Here is a 25,566-nt window from a genome sequence, read left to right on the forward strand (position 1 = left end):
AGCTGGCGGCGATACTTCTGGGGTACCACCAGCTGCCTCCTGATCCCCCCTGACTCCATTTTTCCTGGGGGAGCCCATTCTCGGTACAGGAACCCCTTCTCCCACAGGAACCTTTTCCGGCCACCTCGTTCCATGGTCTGTACCGCATTGAGGTCGGCCAGGTCCCTTATCTTCCGCAAGGAGGGGTCTCTCTGTAACTCAGCCTGGAACTCAGCAGCTGGGACAGGGATGGCCACCTGCTCTTTCTCGCCCGCTGGGTCCGAAGCTGCAGCCTCCCTGAGCCGCGTCCCTGGGCGTTCCCTCCCCACCAGGTTAGGGTCCTGCGCCTCAGGCAAGGCACCCCCCCCAAGGCCAGGGCGCAGGGCCCCTCGCCGGCTCTGACTGCGGGTCACAACCAGTGCCTTTTGGGGGTTGCTTGGCCAGTTTTCCAGGTCCCCCCCCATCAATACCTCAGTGGGCAGATACGGGTGTACCCCCACATCCTTGGGGCCCTCCTTGGCCCCCCCACTTCAGGTGTACCCTTGCCACGGGCACTTTGACTGGTGTTCCGCCCACCCCCGTCAGGGTCAGGTAGGAGTTGGGCACCACCTGATCTGGGGCCACCACCTCGGGCCGGGCCAGCGTCACCTCTGCGCCCGTATCCCAGTATCCATTGACCTTCCTCCCATCCACCTCCAGGGGAACAAGGTACTCTCTCCGGAGGGACAGCCCCGCGCCCACCGTATAAACCAAAAACCCTGAGTCTGGGGCATCCAGCCCCCTAGAGGAGCTGGCCTGGGGCCCTTCTCTCTCTTGAGCAGTTGATAAGCTGCCAGCCCCTCTTGCGTGGGAAGCCTGCCCCTCGTCCGTCTGGGCCTCTACCAAGTTAACCCTATGCGGGTTCGGTCTGCTCAGTCTGTCCTTGAGCTTGGGGCACTGGGCCCGAACGTGGCCTCTTCGGCCGCAGTAATAGCAGCTCATGTCCTGTGGGTCCCCTCGAGTCGGTCGGTTGTCCCTGACGCTGGGCATTCCCCGTGGGAGGGGATTCCCCATATTCCCTCTTTGGGAGGTCCCAGGGTGACTCTCTCTCTGCATCACGGCGGGCCTGTTCCTTTGGGGCTCCTCCCTGCCACCCCCTGACCGGCTCTTTACAAACTCATCAGCCAGCTGCCCGGCGTGTCGCGGGTTCTCTGGCTTTCTGTCCACCAACCACAGCCTCAGGTCGGATGGGCACCGCTCATACAGTTGCTCCAGTACCAGCAGTTTAATCAGGTCCTCCTTCGTCTGGGCCCCACCAGCCCACTTGCTGGCGTATCTTTCCATGCGGACGGCTAGTTGCAGATATGAGATCTCAGGGGTTTTATCTTGACTCCGGAACCTTCCCCGGTACATCTCAGGAGTCAGCCCAAACTCATGTAGCAGGGCCTTTTTGAATAGTTCGTAGTCCCCTTTCTCTGCCTCTCCCAGTTGGCGGTACAATGCCACGGATTTGGGGTCCAGTAAGGGGGTAAGGACCCGGAGTCTGTCCGCGGGATCCACCCGGTGCAGCTCGCAGGCCGTCTCAAAGGCCTCCAGGAAGTCATCCATGTCCTCCCCCTCCTTGTATGGGGCCATGATGCACTTATCAAAGCTCCGTGCAGTCCTGGGTCCCCCCTCACTCACCGCAACCGGGGGTTCGCTGCCCCTCAGTCTCGCCAGTTCCAGGTCATGCTGACGCTGTCTCTCTTCATGCTGTCTCTGTCTCTCATTCTCCTCCCGTTCATGCTGTCTCTGTCTCTCTTCACGCTGATGCTGTCTCTCTTTCTCCTCCCGTTCATGCTGTCTCTGTTGTTCACGATCCTCCAGCTCCCTCAGTTTTAGCTCTTTCTCCCATTCCAGCCAATTCCGCTCCCCGGATGCCGAACGTCGCCGGGAGGATCCTCTGCCGGCCGGCGGGCTTCGCCGGGGGGACCCCCTGCTGGCCGGGGGGGTCACAGCGCCTTCGGTATTTGCTGGGCTCCTCCCCACCCTTCCCCTAGGCATAGGAAGGAGGGGTCTCGGGAAGCCCTCAGCAGCCGGCTGACCACTCCCAGCTGGGACAGACTCTGGTGCCTGCGCTGCATTTGCCAGGCTGCTTCCCTGAGACACAGGGATCAGTTCATTCGCGCGATCTTCCGCCTCCAGCTGGGCAATGAGCTGTTCTTTGGTGAGCCTCCCAATGCGCAGCCGCCTCTGCTTGCACAGCTCCACCAGGTCGCTCTTAAGCCGCTTGGCATACATCTTCCTGCTGGCCACTCACCGGCCTGTGTGCTCACAGCTCCCCACAGTTCCCAGGGGGACCCCTAGTGTGCCAGCCCTTCTCGAGGTCACCACCTCTCTGCCAGGGTCGAGCTGCAGACTCCTCCGCCCCTGGGACCACTCGCTGCGATCCCCCCAGGGGACCCTGTTACTGCAAAAGTCCTTCTCGCTGGTCACACACTCCCAGGGGTAATAACCGTCTCTCTCCCACTCTTCAGCGTGCCTGGTCCCCGTCAATCCCCCTTCGTTTTACTGCTCCCCAGTCACTTACTGCAGGAAGCGCCGTCCACGGGGTGCAGTAGATCCCACCGCTGCCACCAGTTGTCACGGAGTTTTGGGGAACTCAGGGCCCTGCACCCCCGGCTTCCTGCGATTCACCATGACTCTCAGCCAGCCAGTAAAGCAGAAGGTTTATTTGGATGACAGGAATACAGTCCAAGACAGGTCTTGCAGGCACAGACAACAGGGCCCCCCTCAGTTAGGTCCAGCTTGGGGTCCCAGGGCATGCCAGCCCACCCCCCTTGGGGGGTCAGAGCCATCTCTGCCTCCCAGCCATCTCTCCAGCCTCCTTCCAGCCTGCTTCCAGGACTCTGCCTTCAGCGACCCCTCCCACAGCCTTTGTTCAGTTTCCCGGGCCCCGGAGTCATCTGACCTCCAACCCCCTCCTGGGTTCTCATGTTACAAGCTCAGGTATGTTCCCTTGGGCCGGCTCCCATCCCCCGATGCAGACCATCCTAGTCACACTCCCCTGTCAGCATTCACACACCCCAGCAAGAACAGTCCCAGTTCGTCACAGGGGGTCCTCCCCGTCAGGGTCAGAGCTGGAACCCACGGGTCCTGCCCCCCCCCCCGCTCTAACCACTAGACCCCACTTCCCTCGCAGAGCTGGGATAGAACCCACGAGTCCTGGCTCCCAGCCCCCCCTGCTCTAACTACTAGACCCCACTCCCCTCCCAGAGCTGGGATAGAACCCAGGAGTCCTGGCTCCCAGCCCCCCCTGCTCTAACCCACCAGCCCCCACTTCCCTCCCAGAGCTGGGATAGAACCCAGGAGTCCTGGCTCCCAGCCCCCCCGCTCTAACCCACCAGCCCCCACTCCCCTCCCAGAGCTGGGGAGAGAACCCAGGAGTCCTGGCTCCCAGCCCCCCCTGCTCTAACCCACCAGCCCCCCGTCCCCTCCCAGAGCTGGGGAGAGAACCCAGGAGTCCTGGCTCCCAGCCCCCCCTGCTCTAACCCACCAGCCCCCCGTCCCCTCCCAGAGCTGGGGAGAGAACCCAGGAGTCCTGGCTCCCAGCCCCCCCTGCTCTAACCCACCAGCCCCCCGTCCCCTCCCAGAGCTGGGGAGAGAACCCAGGAGTCCTGGCTCCCAGCCCCCCCTGCTCTAACCCACCAGCCCCCCGTCCCCTCTCAGAGCCGGGGAGAGAACCCAGGAGTCCTGGCTCCCAGCCCCTCTCCCTTCTCTTCAGAGCTGCCTGCACGTTAGCTACTGGGAGCAGGGGACCTGGTGGGAGTAGGTCTGTGGCCCTCCCGTGTCTCCCGCTGAGGGCAGCCGTGCAGGGCAGCCGCTGCGCTGGACGAGCCTGGGAAGCAGCCGTGCATGGGGCTCGCTCGCGGTGAGAGCGGTTAGCAGCGGGCAGGAAGGAAACAGCAGCACCTCTGAAGGTGCGATGCACAGACAGTGCTGCAGCCAGTGGGGCAGGAGGGGACGTACATGGGGGCCTGTGAGTGCAGAGGGCTGGGAGCGTGTGCAGGGGGTTGTGTGTGTGTCAGGGTTGTGTGGTGGGGCTGTGTGAGTGCAGAGGGCTGGGAGCGTGTGCAGGGGGTTGTGTGTGTGTCAGGGTTGTGTGGTGGGGCTGTGTGAGTGCAGAGGGCTGGGAGCGTGTGCAGGGGGTTGTGTGTGTGTCAGGGTTGTGTGGTGGGGCTGTGTGAGCGCGCAGGGGGCTGGGGGGTTGCTAGGCTCTGTGGGTGGCTCTGTGGGTGGGTCAGCGTACGACACCCCAGCAGGCCTGCACAATTCGTAAAGCGGCGAGGGCCATATTAGTCCAAAGAAAACAGCTGAGGGCCAAACCCCGCCGAACCCCCCCCCCAGCGCCGCCTGCCCTGTGGAAATAAGCCCTCCTTCCCCAGCGCCGCCCTGCTGAAACAGCAGTATTTAATATGTTATAGCGGGCCCCTGAGGTAGTATAATTAAGGTAAAAGAAAACTGTCTTTTTGCTAGAAGTAGAATAAGATCTTCCCCCCACTCTGTAATCACTTGCCCTGTTGAATGAATGAGGAAGACAAGTGCCTCCAGACAGCTGCAACCTTTTGAGAAGGGATGGGAGCCAGACCAGAGCAGTAGAACAGGTCAGCCACCGACTTGCCGCTCACCTCCTCAGCCCCCCGGCTGGCTCGCCTGCCCCTTGCCTACTCACCCCCCACGGGCCACACAGTGAGCCCACGCGGGCCGCGGGCAGCCCCCGGGCCACATGTCGTGCAGGCCTGACTTAGAGGCAACCCTACAATAACATGGGCCCCGCTGGCTCTTTACCCCTCCCTTCCCCGCGGGGCCAGAACTCCCCTCCCCACAGGAGAACTCAGGCCCTGCTGAGACTGGAACCAGCCTGGATGACCCAGGAGGCAAATATTGACAGAGGTGGGGGGGGGAGCGGGGCCGGGCATGGCTGGAATGTCTGTGGGGGGGCATTCCCGGAGACGGGTGCCTACGCCCAGGGATCCCAATGGTCTGGCCCCTGGGTTGCAGGCGGGAATCCAGGCGCCGGCCCCCTGAGCTTTGGGGCTGGAGTCCCAGGAACAGGGGCTGCTTTAGGGTCGGATTTATTGACCCCGGTGGCAAACCCGACACAGGGCGAGATCTGGCCCCGGGGAGTACGGCCGAGCTGAGGGGCCTCGGGGTGCCCCAGGCTGCATTTTGGGGTCCCCCAATGCACATCCCCAAATGCCCCGGTGGTCGCAGGCTCCTGGGTGTTCTCCACTGAGAGCCGCAGCCCCATTCCCCAGAGCAGGAGCAGGCCCCGGAGGGAAGCAAACAGCTGGGACCTGAGCCCCCTCCCAGGGCGCCGTGGTGAGGCAGCTGGGATCCTGGGACCTCCCTGTGCCCCCCTCGTTACCAGCCTGATGCACAGGGGTGTGGGCCGGATGCCAGAGACCCCCTCCCTCCAGGCTGCAGCTCCCCGTTCTTCCCTTGTCCAGTTAGCCTGTGTGACGAACTGGGACTGTTCTTAATGGGGTCTTTGAATGCTGAGTGGGGAGTGTTGGCTGGGAAGGTTGCGGGGAGTGGGGGCGGGAGGGTTTGGCTGGGACGGTCTGCATTGGGGATGGGAGAGTGGCCTTGAGGGTCGATACCTGAGCAGGTAACATGAGAACCAGGAGGGGGCTGGGGCCAGGTGACACCTCTGCCAGGGAACTGGACAAAGTCTGGGGGAGGGGCCGGGGGGAGGCGAAGTGAGACCTGGAGGGAGTTTCAGTTTGGAGCTGGCTGGGGGAATGGAGGGGAGCCCAGATGGGGCTCTGGCCTCCCAACGGGGCTCTGGCCTCCCTGAACTCCCAAGATGGACCTAACTGAGGGGGTCCTGTTATCTGTACCTGCAAGACCTGTCTTGGGCTGTGTTCCTGTTGTCTAAATAAACCTTCTGCTTTAGTGGCTGGCTCAGAGTCATGGTGAATCGCAGGAAGCCGGGGGTGCAGGGCCTTGTGTCCCCCACTCTCCATGACAGCCTGTGAGCTCTTCAAGGCAGGGATGAGCTCTCATTGGGGTCTGGGCGGCGCCCGGCACGATGGGGCCCTGATCTCGGTTGGGGTCTGGGCAGCGCCTGGCCCGACGAGGTCCTGATCTCAGTTGGGGTCTGTGCAGTGCCCGGCACGACGGGGCCCTGATCTCGGCTGGGGTCTGGGCAGCGCCTGGCCCGACGAGGTCCTGATCTCGGCTGGGGTCTGTGCAGTGCCCGGCACGACGGGGCCCTGATCTCGGCTGGGGTCTGGGCAGCACCCGGCACGACAGGTTCCCCGGGGTCTCACTCAGGGCCCGTCCGCACTACCATCGTGAGTCACAGATCTTGCAGGGAGCCCCTGCTGGGGCCAGCCGAGAAGCCCCAGGGATGCCCCAGACAGCAGGTCCCTGCAGGAATCTCGCCGCCGAGCATGTGGCCCGGGCTGTGTTGCCCTCCTCAGGCAGTGTGGGGAGATAATGAAGGGGTTGGGTTTTGCAGCTGACCACAGCTGGAAACCCGCGGCCCCAGCTGTGCCAGCCCAGATGTTGCTCTGCGAGCAGCAGGAAGTTATTCATTGTGCGCCAGTGCCCCTGCCCTGCCCTCCCTCGCCAGCCAGGGTGAGAGCTCCAGGCTCAGTGCAGCACCCCCCACACGCCAGACCCCCAGGGCCGCGGCCGGGGCGCAGCCAGGGAGGTTTCCAGACAGTCGTTCACGCGGGACCCAGGGGGTTCATGAACTGGTGACAGGCCACCAGGCATCTGGGTTCACCTCCAGTGCCCGGCCCCATCACAAAACCAGCCCACAACTGGCAGTCTGCTCTGAGGGGGACTTTGGAGACCAGTAGAACAGGGGCTGCGGGTCGGGATTGAGGGGCACCGCCGAGCTGTTGGGGGGAGGGGTGAACCCAGGGCGCTTCAGAGCTGGTGTCCGCGGCCTCGATTGCCCAGGACAGGGTTGGGGGGAGGGGAACGCCGCTGGGTGTGTGGGGACGAGCCTGGGGGGGCGGTCCCGTTCCCCTCTCCCTTGCTGGGGCATTTCCCTTCCCGCCTTCACCCCCAGCACGGCCAGGCGCCGCCGCCTCCCGGGCTGGGGTACGGCTCCCTCCCTGCCAGGTGGGTCCAGGAACAGGCGGGGGGCCAGCGCCGGCCACATCCTGCCAGGGACAGGACCACGGGGCTGAACCTGCCGCCGGGGGCCTGACCTGGGGAACCACCCACAGCCAGTGCTGCCGAGCCTGGAGGAGCAGTGGGGATCGGTCCGGGGGGGGGGGTGCTTGGGCTGCCAGGCTCCCTAGGGGGGAATTGGGTCTGGGGGGGCCCTGGTGCTGCCAGGATCTCTGGGGGAGCCCAGGCCAAGGACGGTCTCAGCCATGGGCCTGGCAGGATGGGTGCGGGGCCCCTCCCAGAGGCTCTGCTCCCAGGGGCAGGGGCTAGGGGCAAAGGGGGAGTTCTGGTTCGGGGGGACCTCACCTTGGGGCTGGCTGGGCCTTGGGGGATCCCTTATGGGGCTGGGGGGCGAGGAAAGAGGCCCCTACGTTCGACATGCTTCATCCCAGCCCCGAGGCAGGGCCCCCAGCACCTCCCATTTCCCACCACAAGCCTGGAAGAGCAGCTCCCCCCCCCACTCAGAGCCAGGTGGGCAGGAGTGGGAGGAAGGCGTGGGTGGGGGGAGCAGATGGGGGCTGACGGGAAGAGGAAGGGGAGATGAGGGAGGAGTTGGGGGGGCCGAGGGGGGGCCGTGCTGGGGAGGGGAGCAGGAGGTGGGTGAGGAGCAGGAGGGAGGCTGAGGGGGGCCGTGCTGGGGAGGGGAGCAGGAGGTGGGTGAGGAGCAGGCAGGGGGCCGAGGGGGGTTGAGGGGGGCTGTGCGGGGGAGGGGAGCAGGAGGTGGGTGAGGAGCAGGCAGGGGGCCTAGGGGGGCCGTGCTGGGGAGGGAGGGGAGCGCTCAGGTTTCCTCAGTTCCTGTCTCCGAAGGGAGGGAGTGGAGCTAATTGGAAGCAGACGCCTCCCGCCCAGCCCCGGTTCTTTCCGCCCTCTCCTTGGGGCGGGTGGGGGCCGACAGCCTGTGCCCGTCCCAGCAGGTTTGGGGGAGGCCCCATGGGGCGCTGGACTCACCCGTGTGCACACGGGCGCTGCCCGGCTCCGACAGACGCACACGCAGACACTGAGTTCACACCCAGCTGGCGGGACAGGGCCGCGACGGCTGGCGCGTTAGCCCTGGGTCGTGTCACCCGTTCCTGGGCCGGCTCCAGGCCCACACACTGACTCCCTGGCACTTCCAGCTGGCTCGAGAACTGGGAGCCGGATGAGCAGCTGGGCCCCGGACGACCCGGCAGCTGGCTCCAGGTTGCCCATCAGTCCCCCCGCCCCTCCCAGCCCCACGGCGGGCACCAGAGAACCCTGCCCCGATGCCGGGAGCGTGGGAGACGGCAGCAGAGGGAGATGGACGGGGCCTGCCCCCTGGGGATGGGCTCAGACCAGCTCACAGCCGGGTGACCCAGAGATCCCTGGGGGCTGGCGGTGCCGAGGGGGGAAATGGAACCCCCGGCCGAGCATGTGGTCCACTAGCGGATACCAGCCTACTACTGGCAACAAGGAGCGGAGCTGCTGCTTTAGCTCCAGAGGTAGAACTTGGTGCTGGCGGCCCTGGCGTGGGCCCCGTGGGAAGGGGGTTGCTGCCCTCCACTGCCCGGCTGGCGCCCTCAGCCGGGGGATATGAACCGCCCTGGGTGGCCCCCTCAGAAGTTGCGGGGCCGTGTCGGGGCCGGAGGTGGGTCGCGGGGCCCAGAGACGCGACCGCTTCGGGGCAGTCCCAGGGCAATGGTGGGCAGCGACAGTGCGGGGCATCGTGCCCTGGGGATCGGGTCCTACCACGGTGGGGAGGGCAGGACCCCAGCCAAGGGGTCAGGGATCCTCCAGGATCCGTCTTGTTGTCCTGGTTCCCGGCTGGGGACTGATGCCCCCACCAGGCGGACAGGGCTGGGTCCCCAGGAGCCACTGCCCCATGGGGGGGCCCTAAGCAAGGGGCAGGAGGAACGGATCAGGGACAGGAAATGACGGTCCCAGGGAGGGGGCTCAGAACAGCCGTGTCAGGTGCAGGGCGGGGCCCGGGGCTGGCTCTCTTCCCGCCGCACAGAAATCGTTTTCCATCAGCCTCCTGCTCCTGCCTTCCAAGGCCAAGGCGTGTGCAGGGAGCGGAGCGAGCCGGAGCCGGGGCCGGGGCCGGGACCCACGCGTGGGACGGGGAGGGGAGCGGTTTGGGGGTGGGGAGGATTCTCAGCCTGGCGCTTTGGGATCCTTGTGGCACCACCCGGTGTGGACGGGGCTGGAGCACGCCAGGCGTCGCGGGAAGCGGATTCTGCCGCGCTCCCTCGCCCCTCCCCGCCCCTGCCATTACCCAGCTCACATGGAATTCATTTGGCTCTGGCACCGGCCAGGGCCTCCTCACTGGGGATTTATCCCTGCTCTGCTGAGCGCTGAAGTCAACAAACCCAGACATGAAGTGGTCCCAGCTGTTTGCAGCCCCCGCGCCCCCCCACGCAATGATCTCACCCCAGCCAGAGCGGGTCCTGATGAGGCGGGGGGGAGGAGCGGGCGGGGGGCCGAGGGGGACTATGCTGGGGGGAAACAGGAGGTGGAGGAGGAGCGGGCGGGGGGGCCGAGGGGGACTATGCTGGGGGGGAACAGGAGGTGGGGGAGGAGCGGGCGGGGGGCCGAGGGGGACTATGCTGGGGGGAAACAGGAGGTGGGGGAGGAGCGGGCGGGGGGCCGAGAGGGACTATGCTGGGGGGGAACAGGAGGTGGGGGAGGAGCGGGCGGGGGGCTGAGGGGGACTATGCTGGGGGGGAACAGGAGGTGGGGGAGGAGCAGGCGGGGGGGCCGAGAGGGACTATGCTGGGGGGGAACAGGAGGTGGGGGAGGAGCGGGCGGGGGGCCGAGGGGGACTATGCTGGGGGGGAACAGGAGGTGGGGGAGGAGCGGGCGGGGGGCCGAGGGGGACTATGCTGGGGGGGAACAGGAGGTGGGGGAGGAGCGGGCGGGGGGCCGAGGGGGACTATGCTGGGGGGGAACAGGAGGTGGGGGAGGAGCGGGCGGGGGGCCGAGGGTGGCCATGCTATGCGGGGAGCACGGCCCTGACTCTGGTGCAGGAGACCCCTGGGAACAGGGCAGCGGGTTTGGTTGCTGATCATGGTGCGGGACCGGGGAGTGGGGGCAGGAATGACGTGAGTCCTGCAGCCCCACGAGCTGGGGGCTGGGCCAGCTCCGCACTCGAATGGGAGAGCTCAGTAGGGGCTGATCTCCCCTTGCAGGCAATGCTGACCCCGATGTCCTAGTCTAGTGCCCAGGGCACCCTGCTTCAGGGGGCTCAGTAGGGGGCACCCTCATCTCGTAGTCAGTGTGGGCCCTGGCACGGTGCCAGGGGTGCTGTGCTGGAGGGAGCAGGGTGGGGGGGACCGCAGTGTCCCAGAGTGTCCCTAGGGGGCGTCGTGCTGTGGGGAGGAGCGGGGGGCTCAGCAGGGGGGGACCGCAGTGTCCCAGAGTGTCCCTAGGCCTCACATCCACTCGCTGATTCTTCCTGCAGAACATCTCTGAGACGCGCCTTTCCCACCCCTCACGCACGCAAAACTCTGGCCCAGGCTCTGATCAGCTCAGTTCTACAGCAGCCTTCGCTGTGCCCTGGCAGACCCAGTCCTGCCCCACTCAGCTCCGAGCCGAGCGCAGCTCCAAAGGCCATTCTCCCAGCCCGCTGCTTTGACCATGTCTCCCCTTCTCTGCATCCCTCCGCCGGCTCCCTTCTCTGCATCCCTCCACCGGCTCCCTCCTCTGCATCCCTCCATCGGCCCCCTTCTCTCCATCCCTCCGCCAGCTCCCTTCTCTGCATCCCTCCGCCGGCTCCCTTCTCTGCATCCCTCCGCCGGCTCCCTTCTCTGCATCCCTCCACCGGCTCCCTTCTCTCTCCATCCCTCTGCCGGCTCCCTTCTCTCTGCATCCCTCCGCCGGCTCCCTTCTCTGCATCCCTCCACCGGCTCCCTTCTCTGCATCCCTCCACCGGCTCCGTCCTCTGCATCCCTCCGCCAGCTCCCTTCTCTCTCCATCCCTCTGCCGGCTCCCTTCTCTGCATCCCTCCACCGGCTCCCTTCTCTCTGCATCCCTCTGCCGGCTCCCTTCTCTCTGCATCCCTCTGCCGGCTCCCTTCTCTCTCCATCCCTCTGCCGGCTCCCTTCTCTGCATCCCTCCACCGGCTCCCTTCTCTCTCCATCCCTCTGCCGGCTCCCTTCTCTGCTTCCCTCCGCTGGCTTTCTTCTCTAGCGCATCCAACACAAGCTGTTGGGCTTCGCTGTAAGGCCATGGATGCCCTATCCCCACCCTACCGAGCATCTCTCACTCACCACTGCGACCTCGGCTCCCGTCTCCTGTTGGCCCCTGATCCCGGCCTCCAGCACCTGCTGGGGACAGTTCCAAACTGGCCCCTTGGTGCTTCCCCTCCCCCCGAGGAGCCCCCTGGAAACAGCCCCCCAGCTCCTGAACCCCCCCCCCCGAGAACCCTGCTCTGCCGGGAGGCCGAGAAAAGTCCTGACGAGGGTCAGGCTGCTGGAGGGGCTGGGCTGCCCATTGTCTCCTTGTGCTGCCCGCCTGCCTGTATCCATCCACTGTCTCTTGTCTTAGCCTGTGTCTACCCACGGAGGCGGTCCCGGCAGAGTTACACTGTCACACCAAGAACAGCCACCACCTCCCCAACCGGCATGAGCGACATCACCAGACGCCCCCTCCATGGACGAGCTCTGTCCTCACTGGGCGGTTGTCAGCAGAGCTGAGTCAGGCTGGGGCACCGTGAGCTCCTTGGGCCAGGGGCCCTGTTCTGAGTCCGTACAGCGCCCAGCACATGGGGTCCTGGACTGGGGCTCTCAGGTGCTACCATAATACACCTATTTATAGCACTGAGCAGATCCAGAACTGGGCTCCTAGGTGCTACCGTAATACACCTAATAAATAATATACAGGGGCTAGAATTCAGGCTAGACATACAGAGCATATTTTAAGAGTGAGGGGAATTAACTCTTGGCGTAAGTCACCCCGGGCTGGGGTGGGTTCCCCATCATTAAATGGAGCCTGGAGGCCTTTCTAAAGGAGAGCCTTTCTCTCAGCCCGAGGTTCTGGGCCGGCTGCAGGAGTCACGGGGGCGGATTGCTGGCGGCGCTCTGCAGGGGGGCAGACCGGATGGATGAGCAGAACAGGCCCTCTGAGCTCAGACTCAGTGAACATTTGAGGTTGTCACAGCGATTGATCAGCACACCTCCTCCTCGTTTTCTCACCCTGCCCCCACCAACGGGCTACGGCTTGTCCTGTACACGTGGTGCTCTTTGGGGTAGATCTGTCACGTTCTAGATGTATCCAGCCCAGCACAACGGGGCCCTGATCTCGGTCGGGGTCTGCGCAGCACCCGGCACGACGGGGCCCTGATCTCGGTCGGGATCTGGGCAGCGCCCAGTGCGACAGGGCCAATCTTGGTTGGGGTCTGGGCAGCGCCCAGCGTGACAGAGCCCTGATCTCGGTTGGGGTCTGCGCAGCACCCGGCACGACGGGGCCCTGATCTCGGTCGGGATCTGGGCAGCGCCCAGTGCGACAGGGCCAATCTTGGTTGGGGTCTGGGCAGCGCCCGGCGCGACGGAGCCCTGATCTCGGTTGGGGTCTGCGCAGCACCCGGCACGACGGGGCCCTGATCTCGGTCGGGATCTGGGCAGCGCCCAGTGCGACAAGGCCAATCTTGGTTGGGGTCTGGGCAGCGCCCGGCGCGACGGAGCCCTGATCTCGGTTGGGGTCTGCGCAGCACCCGGCATGACGGGGCCCTGATCTCGGTTGGGGTCTGGGCAGCGCCCGGCGCGACGGAGCCCTGATCTCGGTTGGGGTCTGCGCAGCACCTGGCACGACGGGGCCCTGATCTCGGTCGGGGTCTGTGCTGTGCCCGGCATGATGGGGCCCTGATCTCGGTCGGGGTCTGCGCAGTGCCCAGTGCAACGGGGCCTGATCTCGGCTGAGGTCTGGGCAGTGCCCGGCCCGACAGGGCCCTGATCTTGGTTGGGGTCTGGGCAATGCCTGGCACGACGGGACCCTGATCTCGCCTGGGGTCTGGGCAGTGCCCAGCACAGTTTGTCCCAAGCCAGTTGGTCTCTCAGCACTTTCGCAATCTAAATGTTAAACAAATCATCACCACAATATGGATGTACTGGAGCTGTCCCCAGGGCTTTGTCCAGTCCAGGGTCATTATAATGATCTGATAGCGAGAGGTCACATTACGGGTTCATGCAGTTTACAGAGGAAGAGGAAACCGCACTGGTGTCATTAGGAATTATCTAATAAGATGCTTTCGTCCGATTAGGTCCCATTTCTGGTACAGGTCCGGCCAGGCACCGCGTGACTCTGAATTCAAATCCTTGGCGTTGTATCAGCTGCAGAAGGAGGCGATTACAATGCTGCTTGTACTGAGGAGCTGTTTGGAAGCAATTCACAGGCTGGGGAGAGGAGCCGGCTTGCCAGACACGGGGGCTGACGCCTCTCCAGCGCTGGCAGCTTTTCAATCTGGACTGGAGGTTTGTCTAAAAGCTCTGCTCTAGTTCAACCAGGGATTAACTCGGGGTGCCTGTGACGAACTGGGACTGTTCTTTGGTGGACCTCCCAATGCGCAGCCCCCTCTGCCTGCACAGCTCCACCAGGTCGCTCTTAAGGCGTTTAGCATCCATCCTCTGGCTGGCCACTCGCCGGCCTGTGCTCTCCGCTTTCCACCGTTCCAGGGGGACCCCGAGTGTGCCAGCCCCTCTTCAGGTCACCCCCTCTCTGCCTGGGTCGAGCTGCAGACTCCTCCGCCCCCGGACCGCTCGCTGCGATCCCCCAGGGGACCCTGTTACTGCAACAGTCCTTCTCTCTGGTCACACACTCCCAGAGGTTAATCGCCCCCTGAACCGTCTCTCTCTGACTCTTCAGCCCACCTGGTCCCCATCGATCCCCCTTTGTTTTACTGCTCCCCAGTCACTTACTGCAGGATGCGCCGTCCGCGGGGTGCAGTACATCCCACCGCTACCACCAGTTGTCACGGAGTGTGGGGGACTCAGGGCCCTGTACCCCCGGCTCCCTGCGATTCACCCTGACTCTCAGCCAGCCAGTAAAGTGGAAGGTTTATTTAGACGACAGAAACACAGTCCAAGACAGGTCTTGCAGGCACAGACAACAGGATCCCCCTCAGTTAGGTCCATCTTGGGGTCCCCGGGCACCCCAGCCCCCTTGGGAGGTCAGAGCCCCGTCTGCCTCCCAGCCATCTCCCCAGCCATCTCCCGAAACTCCTCCTTCAGCGACCCCTCCCACAGCCTTTGTTCAGTTTCCCGGGCAAAGGTGTCACCTGGCCTCTAACCCCTTCCTGGGTTCTCACGTTACATGCTCAGGTATTCTCCGTCGGTCAGTCTCCCATTCCCCAATGCAGACTATCCTAGCCAACCTCCCCTGTCAGCATTCAAAGACCACAGTAAGAACAGTCCCAGTTTGTCACAGCGCCCTATGGCCGGCGTGGTGCCGGGGGTCAAACCGGATGGGCCCTGGAATCTAGGAATCTTTGTCCATAGGATAAGGGTAGCCCTGACTGTGTAAGTGTCTGTGATGCCCTCCTGCTGGCATCTCACCTGTGCACTAAAGGGGCCCCTCAAGGGGCCAGCTTAGTCTCAGTGGACTCTGGAGCTATTTGCTGTAGCATCCTGCAGCCATGAGTTCCATAGCTACTTGTGTGTTGCGTACTGGAGTCTAACCAGCTAATGAGAGCACGCAGAATGGCCAGGCTAGATCTGACCCCAGCCCATCTAGCCCGGCTTGTCTCTAACAGCAACCAACACCAAAGAAGCTGGAAGAACCCTGCAGTAGCAGACGTAGCTCATCTCCCCGCTCCCCCCCGCCCCCGCATGTCTAGGCGTGAGACCACCTGCTTATCAGACAGCAGCTGGTTTGCGGCACTGCTTGTCACCGAGACCCCAGGTGATGCTCTGGAACTGCTCCCCACAAAGCCAGTCAGGACTCTGGGGAGCCTCCTCTCCCTCGGAGCAGACTGTCTTCAGGGCAAGAAGCTCACACGGCTTCACCTCCTGGGAGCATTCAGCATCTGCTCCTCCGTGCGCTTCCCACAGCGAGTCCGCCCAGGCGGGGTCCTGGGGAAGCCAGAGGGTCCTGCACCCCCACTTCGCAGTCAGACGTGACTCTCGGCCAGCCAGTAAAACAAAGGTTTATTAGATGACAGGAACACGGCCTAAAACAGAGCTTGTAGGTCCAGAGAACGGGACCCCTCTGCAGGGTCCATTCCGGGGCCTAGCGAGGCAGACCCCTGTCTGCCCTCCCTTCCAGTCCCCAGCTAGCTCCAAACTCCAACCCCCATCCAGCCCCTCCTTCTCTGGGCTTTGTCTCTTTCCCGGGCCAGGAGGTCATCTGATGTCTTTGTCTCCAACACCTTCAGTTGGCACCTTTGCAGAGGAGGGGCCCAGGCCATCAGTTGCTAGGAGACAGAGTGTCGGGCATTTATGTACCCTGGCCCTTTGCTTTGCAGCAACCACACACCCTTATCCCACCCCCTAGATACTTAAGAACTGCATAGGGGAAACTGAGGAAAACATTAAGAACAGTCCCACTTCGTCACATCGCTACCCCGGGCTCCCTTCACGCATCCTGTTTGCCTCATGCACCTGTTACCGCTCGCCATGTACAGCACAGGGCATAACGGGGCCTGACCCTCAGCAGGGGCCCCCGGGCTCTGGCTGTGTACGAGTAACAATCCCGCCTACATGCGTGGAGTCCCCCCCCCCCACTTGCTCCTCCATCTGCTTCAGACTTCTCGCACAGCAGTGTCCCACTAAACACGGGGCCATCAATAATATGGCTAGAGGGCCCCCTGCTGGCCCAGCACTGGCGGGCGCTTACTGGGAACTGGGCTTGTCTCGCAGGGAAGTGCCACCGTTTGTCCCAGGGGAATTAGCCCGGTACAGTTAAACCAGCACACGGAGAACTATTCTGGGATAGGCGCGCCCCTCCACAGTTTAGCTTCAACCCCTTCCAAGGGGGCATCATTCTGTCACTGATACTGACCTGCTTTGTCAGGCGCTCGGAGACCCTCTGATGAGCCGGGCTGCAGTCAGAGCAGGCTATGAATTATTGTTAAGAGTCTTCCCACGGGACATCAGACCAGCAGAATTGTGACACTGCTCAGGGTTACCTGGGGTGTCCAGGGGGAATCACTACCACTACCACAGTGGGGGAGCCCAGTCTGTGCCCAGCTACCGGCTGGTGGTAACACGGCTGCTCTTTTCCTTGGCAGGCACGACATTCACACAGCCCAGTCCGTTGTCTGGACCCCCACAACGAACACGGATCCGCTGTCTCCCTGGAAACAGTGCGCACCAGTTCAGTGGTGTTTAACCTCTGATCAAGACTCTCCCTTAGCACAAGGCCCTTGGGGTTACAGTGAAAGTACAAAAAAAGAAGAACAGGAGTACTTGTGGCACCTTAGAGACTAACAAATTTATTAGAGCATAAGCTTTCGTGGACTACAGCCCACTTCTTCGGATGCATCAAGTCCTCCTGTTCTTCTTTTTGCGGATACAGACTAACACGGCTGCTACTCTGAAACCAGTGAAAGTACAGAAGAGAGCTTGAGAGAAAGCGCCAGATAAAAGCAAGTGTCAGGGTTTGGAAACATACGGTGAGAAACGAAGAAAAACATAAATCACAACCTAGAGCCTCTGTTGATGAACAAGTGACTGTCTGGTCTTATACGCTATTTCTCACCTGCGGCTCTGTCTTAGGTGCTGTTCCAGCCCCGTCACCACCGGCCCACGCTCTGTGCTCACCCCCCCTGCAGTCAGGAATAGGGTGACTAGATGTCCCGTTTTTATAGGGACAGTCCCGGTTTTGGGGGCTTTTTCTTATATAGGCTCCTATTACCCCCCACCCCCTGTCCTGTTTTTCCACAGTTGCTATCTGTTCACCCTAGTCAGGAAGCAACGCCCCCTTTTCACAGATGGCAGCTGAGCCCACCAGAGGCTCAGTGCCTCAGCCAAGGACCCCAGGCTCCCGGCCCATCCTCCTGCTCCAGTCCCACAAGCTTTTCTTCCGACGCACTCGGCTGGGACAGCGACTCTCTTGTGCCTGTGTCCTGGGGTGGCCATTCCTGTGCAGCAGTGGCCAGAGAAATGCACTGGGTCATAGACTCATAGACTATCAGGGCTGGAAGGGACCTCAGGAGGTATCTAGTCCCACCGCCTGCTCAAAGCAGGACCAATCCCCAACTAAATCATCCCAGCCAGGGCTTTGTCAAGCCGGGCCTTAAAAACCTCCAAGGAAGGAGATTCCACCACTTCCCTAGGTAACGCATTCCAGTGCTTCACCACCCTCCTAGTGAAATAGTGTTTCCTAATATCCAACCTAGACCTCCCCCACTGCAACTTGAGACCATTACTCCTTGTTCTGTCATCTGCCACCACTGAGAACAGCCGAGCTCCATCCTCTTTGGAACCCCCCTTCAGGTAGTTGAAAGCAGCTATCAAATTAAGAACATAAGAACGGCCATACTGGGTCAGACCAAAGGTCCATTTAGCCCAGTATCCTGTCTACCAACAGTGGCCAATGCCAGGTGCCCCAGAGGCAGTGAACCAAACAGGAATGATCAAGTGATCTCTCTCCTGCCATCCATCTCCACCCTCTGACAAACAGAGGCTAGGGACACCATTCCTTACCCATCCTGGCTAATAGCCATTAATGGACTTAACCTCCATGAATTTATCTAGTTCTCTTTTAAACCCTGTTATAGTCCTAGCCTTCACAACCTCCTCAGGCAAGGAGTTCCACAAGTTGACTGTGCACTGTGTGAAGAAGAACTCCCTTTTATTTGTTTTAAATCTGCTGCCCATTAATTTCATTTGGTGACACCTAGTTCTTATATTATGGGAACAAGTAAATAACTTTTCCTTATTCACTTTCTCCACATCACTTATGATTTTATAGACCTCTATCATATCCCCCCTTAGTCTCCTCTTTTCCAAGCTGAAAAGTCCTAGCCTCTTTAATCCCCCCTCAGTCTTCTCTTCTGCAGACTAAACAATCCCAGTTCCCTCAGCCTCTCTTCATAAGTCATGTGCTTCAGCCCCCTAATCACTTTTGTTGCCCTCCGCTGGACTCTTTCCAATTTTTCCACATCCTTCTTGTAGTGTGGGGCCCAAAACTGGACGCAGTACTCCAGATATGACCTCACTAATGTCGAATAGAGGGGAATGATCACGTCCCTCGATCTGCTGGCAACACCCCTACTTATACAGCCCAAAATGCCGTTAGCCTTCTTGGCAACAAGAGCACACTGTCGACTCATATCCAGCTTCTCGTCCACTGTGACCCCTAGGTCCTTTTCTGCAGCACTGCTGCCTAGCCACTCGGTCCCTAGTCTGTAGCAGTGCATGGGATTCTTCCGTCCTAAGTGCAGGACTCTGCACTTGTCCTTGTTGAACCTCACCAGGTTTCTCCGGAGGACGGGGGATACCCCGCAGCCCGTCTGCGGCTGACACTACGCCGGGGCGAGAGGTAGAGACGCGGGGGGGTCGGGAGCGGATACAGAGGGACCCAGACACATTAGAGGATTGGGCCAAAAAACCCTGATGAGGTTCAACAAGGACAAGGGCAGAGTCCTGCCCCTCCCCCTCCCCCCACGATGGGCGTTATCCCGCCCCTCCCCCCTTCCCCGCCAACCGGAAGTGCCTCCAGCCCCGCCCCTAGGAGCCCAGCGAGAGCGCCCTGCCTTCGCTTACGTCATCGGCATGCGCCGGAAGTGGCTCTGTTTCCCCCCCCCCCCGCCGCCGCCGCTCCTGGGCGCTCACGTGGGGCCGCCGGTGGCTCTTCCCGCGGCCGGGGACGGGGCGCCATGATCCGGGCTGGGAGCCGGCTCTGGAGCCGGGGCGCGGCCGCGCGGGTGAGGGGCCAGGGGGCGCGCGGGGTGAAGGGCCCTATGGGGGGGGTCAGAGGGCACGCGGGGTGAAGGGCCCCATGGGGGTCAGAGATCAGAGGGCGCGCGGGGTGAAGGGCCCCATGGGGGTCAGAGGGCACGCGGGGTGAAGGGCCCCATGGGGGTCAGAGGGCGCGCGGGGTGAAGGGCCCCATGGGGGTCAGAGGTCAGAGGGCGCGCGGGGTGAAGGGCCCCATGGGGGGGTCAGAGGGCACGCGGGGTGAAGGGCCCCATGGGGGGTCAGAGGGCGCGCGGGGTGAAGGGCCCCATGGGGGGTCAGAGGGCGCACGGGGTGAAGAGCCCTATGGGGCGGGGGAAGAGCCCGGGGCGCAGAGCAGAGCTCGGGGCTGGGTGGTGTCGGGGTCACCGGGCCAGCGGCAGGGGGAGTGAAGGGGCCTTGGGCTGGGGTCAAAGGGCAGAGCCCGGCGGAGTGACGCCCCGTGGGCGGGGAGGAGGGGGCTGCCCCTTTGTGCCCCCAGCTCCCTCTGCCCCGGTGGGGGTGAGCGGGGACGGGCTGGAGCTGACCCAGCGGGGACGTGTGGCTCGGGGCCCCGCGTTCTCCGGGCCTCTTCCCTCCCTGGGGCTGAGTGCGGCCCCCGTTCAGGTCGCCGCTACATCTCCTCGTGTCCCCCCGAGGCTGGGCTGGACTCCCTGGTCCCCTGGGGAGGAGCTGGCTCAGGAGCGAGGGTGAATGAGTTCGCAAAGGGCTCCAGTGTGGGTTTTAAACTCTCAGCTGATCAGGTTCTGCCAGCCTGGGACAGGCCCTGCTAGTGCTTGGTTGGCACAGCCCCCTCCTGTAGATGCAGCGTATACGACAGGCCGGCATAGCCACCCCACCTGCTCCAGTGACCGCAGCTGTGGGGCCAAGGGGGGCGATTTCCCCCACACCTTGACCAGGGTAGCCATGGCGACACATCATTAGCGTACGGCGCTGGCCCGCACCTGGGGCGTTTTAACAACAGTGGGTGCAACATGCGACTTCCACCGCTGCGCCTTTCCCCTCACTACTCTGTGCTCTGACTGCTCCCTCCCCTTGTCTTTCCTCCCTCTCCAAGGCTCTGGCCACCTCGGCCGGCCGGCTGGGGCTTCCCGAGGCGCCCGAACCCTCCCCACACGTGGATGCCACAACCCAGGCAGGTGAGTCCCGTTCATGGTTCTAAAACGCTGCCTCTGCGGTTCCTGTGCCCGGACTTGGTGTGGTGGCCGGGTGTGAAATGAGATCGCAGGTGGCATAAGAACCAGGAATGCAGGGATTGAGCAAGACCAAGCTTGCTGGAACAGACCAGGGGAGCCAGCTGGATTAGTCTCCTGGGTGTGACAGGGGACAGCACCGGTTGCTTCGGGGGGGAACCCTGCAGGAGGTAGTAGTGGGATAACCGTCCCCCAGGGGAAGTGTCTTCCGAACCTCCGATAGAGGTCAGCTCATCCTCTGATGGCAGGGTGGTTGTATTGCTGTTTATTTGTATTATGGTAACACCTGGAGACCCCGACTGCGGTTCAGGGCCTCTGTGGTGCTGGGCATTGCACAGGCCCCTGATTGAGGGTCGGGGGCCCCCGATGTGCCAGGCGCTGCACAGACTCAGAGTGAGAGGTGTTCGCCGGCCCCAAAGAGCTCACAGTCTACTGGGGTAGTCAGTTCTTTTTTGTCATGGTCCAAATTTCTTGTTCAAGGTATAGTCAAGGTCCAGACTTCAGAGAAAATAATTAAAAAATAACAATCATGATAAGTAAATAAAAATATTTTGGGGTCCATTCAAAAGCATCTGGCGGTCCAGGTTTAGCCCTCAGTCTGTCTATTGATTACCCCTGGTCTAAACAGACAAAGGCAGGAGGGGAGAAGGGACTTGCCCTAGGTCACCCAGCTGGGCAGCGGTGGGAATAGGTGCCCTCGCCACTAGATCCAGGTGCTGCCTGGTCACTTGCCGGCAGACTGTGCTCTTGGATGTGTTTGGTAGCTCTGGCTTGCTTGTGACCAGTGCGTGTAGGGTGGCCAGAGAGCCAGTTTTACGCTCTCGCTCCATTGTCTGCTTTGCTGTGTGTGTGATGGTGCCTGGCTGGCTGTTGGAGTTGAGTTGTGCAGCGGGTTGTGGTTCTGCTGGAGATGAGCACCTGGCTTCTGCTCCCTGCCTTAGCAGAGTGACTTATGTGTTGCCAATCAGGGATGGTCAGTTTTAACCGGGACGGACCGTGACCGTCATGTACCATGGGCTGAAAATGGGCCGGTTATTCCTGGCCAGAGGCTGCTACGATCTGCTTGTGGCCGCACAAAGCGCGCGGGCTCAGACCTCTTTTGTTTGTGCCTCCTAGAAAAGCCGCCCCTGGTGATCTCCAGTGCTCCTGTCCTGCGGGGTTGCCACCTTGCAATCCCCTCTCACCGCACGGCCGTGCAGGCCTGGGTGGAGTCGCTCAGGCATTACGATGACAGACACGTGGGCCTAGCAGACCTGCATCCCGATGTCTTTGCAGTAATGCCCCGGTATGGTTCAGAGACGCGTCGTCAGCCCGGGGAGCGTCCGGGTTGAGGGGGAATGAGAACCCTCTACGGGGAATGGCTGCCTCAGGGGGCGGGATCGGGACGTGGGGCCCTTTCCCTCTGGGGTGCTGGCTCTGATCCGGCCCCGAGTCAGCCCCGATCTGAAGGTGTCTCAGAGCTGTTTGCTGGCCTGGGCCCCACAGTCACTTTTGCGCTGAGATAAAGCCGGCGGAACATCGAATGAACTGCTTTCTGTCCCCCCAAGGGGATCACCCAAGTGCCGGCCTTGTGGCTAAACACAGGGATCCTGTCTCTGCGGCTGCTGAGCCGGCCCCTTTGCCCAGGGTTAATTCCATCCCAGAGCAGAGAAATCATGAAACCCTGGGGTCTTTGCTCCCCGATGTTGCTTGTTAAGCTGCAGCTCTGCCCACTGCTGTGTGCTCCTCAGACACACACAGCCTGCGCCAACCCCCTGGTCTCTGTGCTTTCCCTCTGCAGGGTCGACATCCTGCACACGGTCGCAGTCTGGCAGAGGAACTACAAGAGGATAGTGAGTGTGTGCAGAGCCGGAGGAGGGGACCCTGAGCGGAATGACAGCTTGTCAGTCTGAGGAGTGGGGATGGAGCGTGCCCATAGGCCAGTGACACCTGGGTTCTGTTCCCAGCTCCGGGAGTGGTTAGAGGTGGGGGCCTAGGAGTCGGGACTCTTGGGTTCTATCCCCATCTCTGTGTGCCGTCGGACGAGTCCCTCCCCCGTTGAGCAGGAGTAAGTTGGGTCAGGCGGGCCAGAGGTGCTCACGCCCGCTGGGCGCTCTGACCCGCGCTCTCCTTTCAGAGCTACGCCAAGGTGAAGACGCGAGCGGAGGTGCGTGGCGGCGGCAAGAAGCCCTGGGCGCAGAAGGGCAGCGGCCGGGCCCGGCACGGCAGCATCCGCTCCCCCCTCTGGCGCGGCGGTGAGTGGCTCCCAGCCCTGGCGGGTTCTGCCCGAGCTCAGGGGTTTGAGCCTTGGCTTGCTAAATCCAGGGTTGTGAGTTCAATCCTTGAGGGGGCCATTTGGGGATTGAGTTGGGGTTGGTCCTGCTCTGAGCAGGGGGTGGGACTAGATACCTCCTGAGGTCCCTTCCACCCCTGAGATTCTGTGATTCACCACATATAATTCAAATGAATCGTCCAGATTCTGAGCCCATTACTGACACGCCGGGTGGGGGGCAGGGGGCAGACGGAGCCAGGGCCCCGGAAGCTGCGTGACTCTGGGCCCTGCTCCTGTCTCCCGTGCCCCAGGGCGCAGCCGGGGCCACGTGGCCCATGACTGGTGCTGCCTGGGGACGCTGCCGCAGCGCGTGTGCGTTCAGCAGTGGGGGCGCAGCCAGGCTCCCTGGACAGGGAGTCAGTACAGTGCTGTGCAGTGTGGGAGCAGGGGGGCTGCTCAGGGCAGAGCCTGTCGTGCCCCTGAATCCGAGGTGCCCTCCTAGCCCCCTCCTGCGGGCACTGATCCCTCCTGACCTCCTGCCCAGCCCCCTCCTGCGGGCACTGATCCCTCCTGACCGCCTGCCTAGCCCCCTCCTGCGGGCACTGATCCCTCCTGACCTCCTGCTGCCCAGCCCCCTCCTGCGGGCACTGATCCCTCCTGACCGCCTGCCTAGCCCCCTCCTGCGGGCACTGATCCCTCCTGACCTCCTGCTGCCCAGCCCCCTCCTGCGGGCACGGATCCCTCCTGACCGCCTGCTGCCTCTCCCTTCCAGGCGGCATCATCCATGGCCCCAGGGGCCCCACCAGCTACTACTACATGCTGCCCATGAAAGTGCGCGTCTTGGGCCTCAAGGTGGCGCTGACGGCCAAGCTGATGCAGGTAGCAGGAGTGTGCGACTGTCGGTGTACAGGGCCCACACGGGCCGCTGGGCTTCTTAGTGTGTGTGGGTGGAGTGCCAGGGCTCCTGGGTTCTGTCCCGGGCTAGGGGACGGGGTTAGATTAGGCAGGGGGAGCGGGGGGAGTAGGAACTGGGACTCCTGGGTTCTGTTCCGGGCTAGGGGACTGGGTTAGGTCGGGTGTGGGGGGGGTAGGAACTGGGACTCCTGGGTTAGATCGGGCATGGGGAGCGGGGGGAATAGGAACTGGGACTCCTGGCTTCTGTCCCGGGCTATGGGACTGGGTTAGGTTGGGCAGGGGGAGCGGGGGGGGTAGGAACTGGGACTCCTGGGTTAGATCTGGCTGGGGGAGTAGGAACTGGGACTCCAGGCTTCTCTCCCGGGCTATGGGACTGGGTTAAGTCGGGCAGGGGGATCGGGAACCAGGACTCCTGGGTTCTGTCCCAGGCTAGGGGACTGGGAACAAGGACTCCTGGGTTCTGGCCCCTGCTCTTGCCTGGACCTGCTGTGTGTACAATCACTCGGCTCGCTCACAGATGGAAGAGGGGTGGGCTGGGGTCCCCAGGATCTCATTCTGCCAGATGCAGGGCGCTGTTGCCAGGCGTTCTGGTCACTTGGTAACTAGGAGGTGGAGGGGTTGTGACCCCTTCCTAGAAGGTCCTTTCCTAGCCCAGCTGAAAGGGGGAGGGTCTGGCTGGCTCGGGGATGGGGAGGGCCTCAGCTGGCTTAGAGGATGGACCGGGGGGTGGGGGTCACCCTGGGGTAAAGCAGCTGAAAGGTACTGAGCGTATTTTGTGTTTCCAGGACAACCTGCACGTTGTGGATGGCCTGGACATGCCGACCTTTGACCCCCAGTACCTGGCAGACCTAGCACAATACAGGCGCTGGGGCCAGTCCGTGCTGATTGTCGATGTGTGAGTGGGAGCGGGAGGGGGGAGACGCGGAGAGCCATAAACCCCAGACACCCAGCAGAGGGCGTGATCTGGGGGCCTGGCGGGAGAGGAGAGCACTGGGGAGGCCGGGCCTGGGGCCCAGGAGTAGAGCGCCCCCTGCTGGCACGAGATCTGAGAGTGCTGCAGGGGTTGGGCTAGGGGGTAGCGCTCCCAGCCTTCCCCAAGAGAGGTGGGGACTGGTCTCCTTGCTGCCCTGTGCCAATGCCCCCTGGCTGGCGTCGGCGCTCCAGGCCCTGCACGCAGCCTGGAGGAGGGTCTCGGGCGTGGGGGGCAGTCCCCAGGGCAGCCTTGGGCTTAGCTCACGATTCCTCCTCTGCCTCTGTTCCAGCAACAAGATGCCCGAGAACATCACGAAGGCAGCAGCCAGCCTGAAAACCATCACCCTGGTGCCAGCCCTAGGTGAGTGCTGGAGGGGCAGGGGGTGTGCTGGCCCTCCAAGGTCACCATGCTGGCCTCCCAAGGGGGCCCCAGCTGGGGGTGTTCACGAGAGCCCTGGCCTGTGGGACGCGGTGCCTTCCCTCCCTGCTGTGTACTGCCCTGTAAGGGGGGTTCGTACCATGGCCCTCACCTGCAGTACAGCAAGCACCAGCCGTTCACGATCCTCGTCCCTTCCTCCCAGCTTGGCTGGGGGGGAGAATGCAGCTGGCTCTGGGGTGGGGCGCGGAGGCTGTTTATAGAGGGCTCCCTCGCCCGGCGCTGAGATGAGCCTGCCTCTGGGGTGGGGGGTCAGGAACCATCGCAGGAGCTGCCACGTGGGCAGGGGGTGCTGGGCTACCCTGCACCACCCAGATCCGGGCTGGGCTGGGCGTGCCGTGACCCCGCCCTGGGTCTCTCGCAGGTCTCAACGTGTACAGCCTGCTCAAGTACGAGACGCTGGTGCTCACGCTGGACACGCTCGCCTTCCTGGAGGAGAAGCTGCTATGGCACGACTCCCGCTACACCGCCCTGTACCCCTTCCATCTGCCCTACAGCGACTTCCCCTAGCCCCGAGGGACGGCGCCTGCCGCAGGGAGGCCTCTTGCGCGGCGAGCCTGTTGAGGGAGTCGGCCCCACTGAGCGCGTGCGGAAAGGGGACTGGCGCCGAGGCAGCGTCCCGCTGCCCTCCCACGATGCACCTGGGGGCTGCAAAGTGGCTTGGAAGTGACTGTTCTCTGCCCGGTGGACAGGCGGGAAGCTGGGCCGCGCCCTCGGGGACGGGAGGATGGGGAGGGTTGCCTTCTCCGGCTTGCCTGGAGTGTGACCGTTAAACGGCCATTAAAGAGCTGCCGCTACTGCACTGCCTGGTGCTGGCTCGTCCTG

General features: G+C 62.9%; 1 protein-coding gene across 1 annotated transcript; it reads left to right on the top strand.

The window, feature by feature from the left end:
* The first annotated feature begins 18,782 nt into the window (after positions 1-18,782).
* Positions 18,783-25,543, top strand: MRPL4 (mitochondrial ribosomal protein L4). The gene is made up of 9 exons (XM_042846785.2): positions 18,783-18,943; positions 20,032-20,113; positions 21,284-21,452; positions 21,948-21,999; positions 22,284-22,401; positions 23,191-23,297; positions 24,119-24,228; positions 24,596-24,666; positions 25,106-25,543. The coding sequence occupies exons 1-9, from the start codon at positions 18,896-18,898 to the stop codon at positions 25,249-25,251; spliced, it is 903 nt and encodes a 300-aa protein (XP_042702719.2). The 5' UTR covers positions 18,783-18,895; the 3' UTR covers positions 25,252-25,543.
* Positions 25,544-25,566: the final 23 nt, after the last annotated feature.

This window comes from Chrysemys picta, chromosome 22 (genome assembly GCF_011386835.1).
Source record: "Chrysemys picta bellii isolate R12L10 chromosome 22, ASM1138683v2, whole genome shotgun sequence".
NCBI classification, from domain to species: domain Eukaryota; kingdom Metazoa; phylum Chordata; order Testudines; family Emydidae; genus Chrysemys; species Chrysemys picta.

What these genes read in the sequence shown, in the direction of transcription:
- MRPL4 (XM_042846785.2), top strand. Translation starts at nt 18,896, where the DNA reads ATGATCCGGGCTGGGAGCCGGCTCTGGAGCCGGGGCGCGGCCGCGCGG. An exon ending in GTCTTTGCAGTAATGCCCCG is followed by an intron (nt 21,453 to 21,947) that starts GTATGGTTCAGA and finishes TTCCCTCTGCAG; the next exon opens with GGTCGACATCCTGCACACGG. An exon ending in CACCCTGGTGCCAGCCCTAG is followed by an intron (nt 24,667 to 25,105) that starts GTGAGTGCTGGA and finishes GGTCTCTCGCAG; the next exon opens with GTCTCAACGTGTACAGCCTG.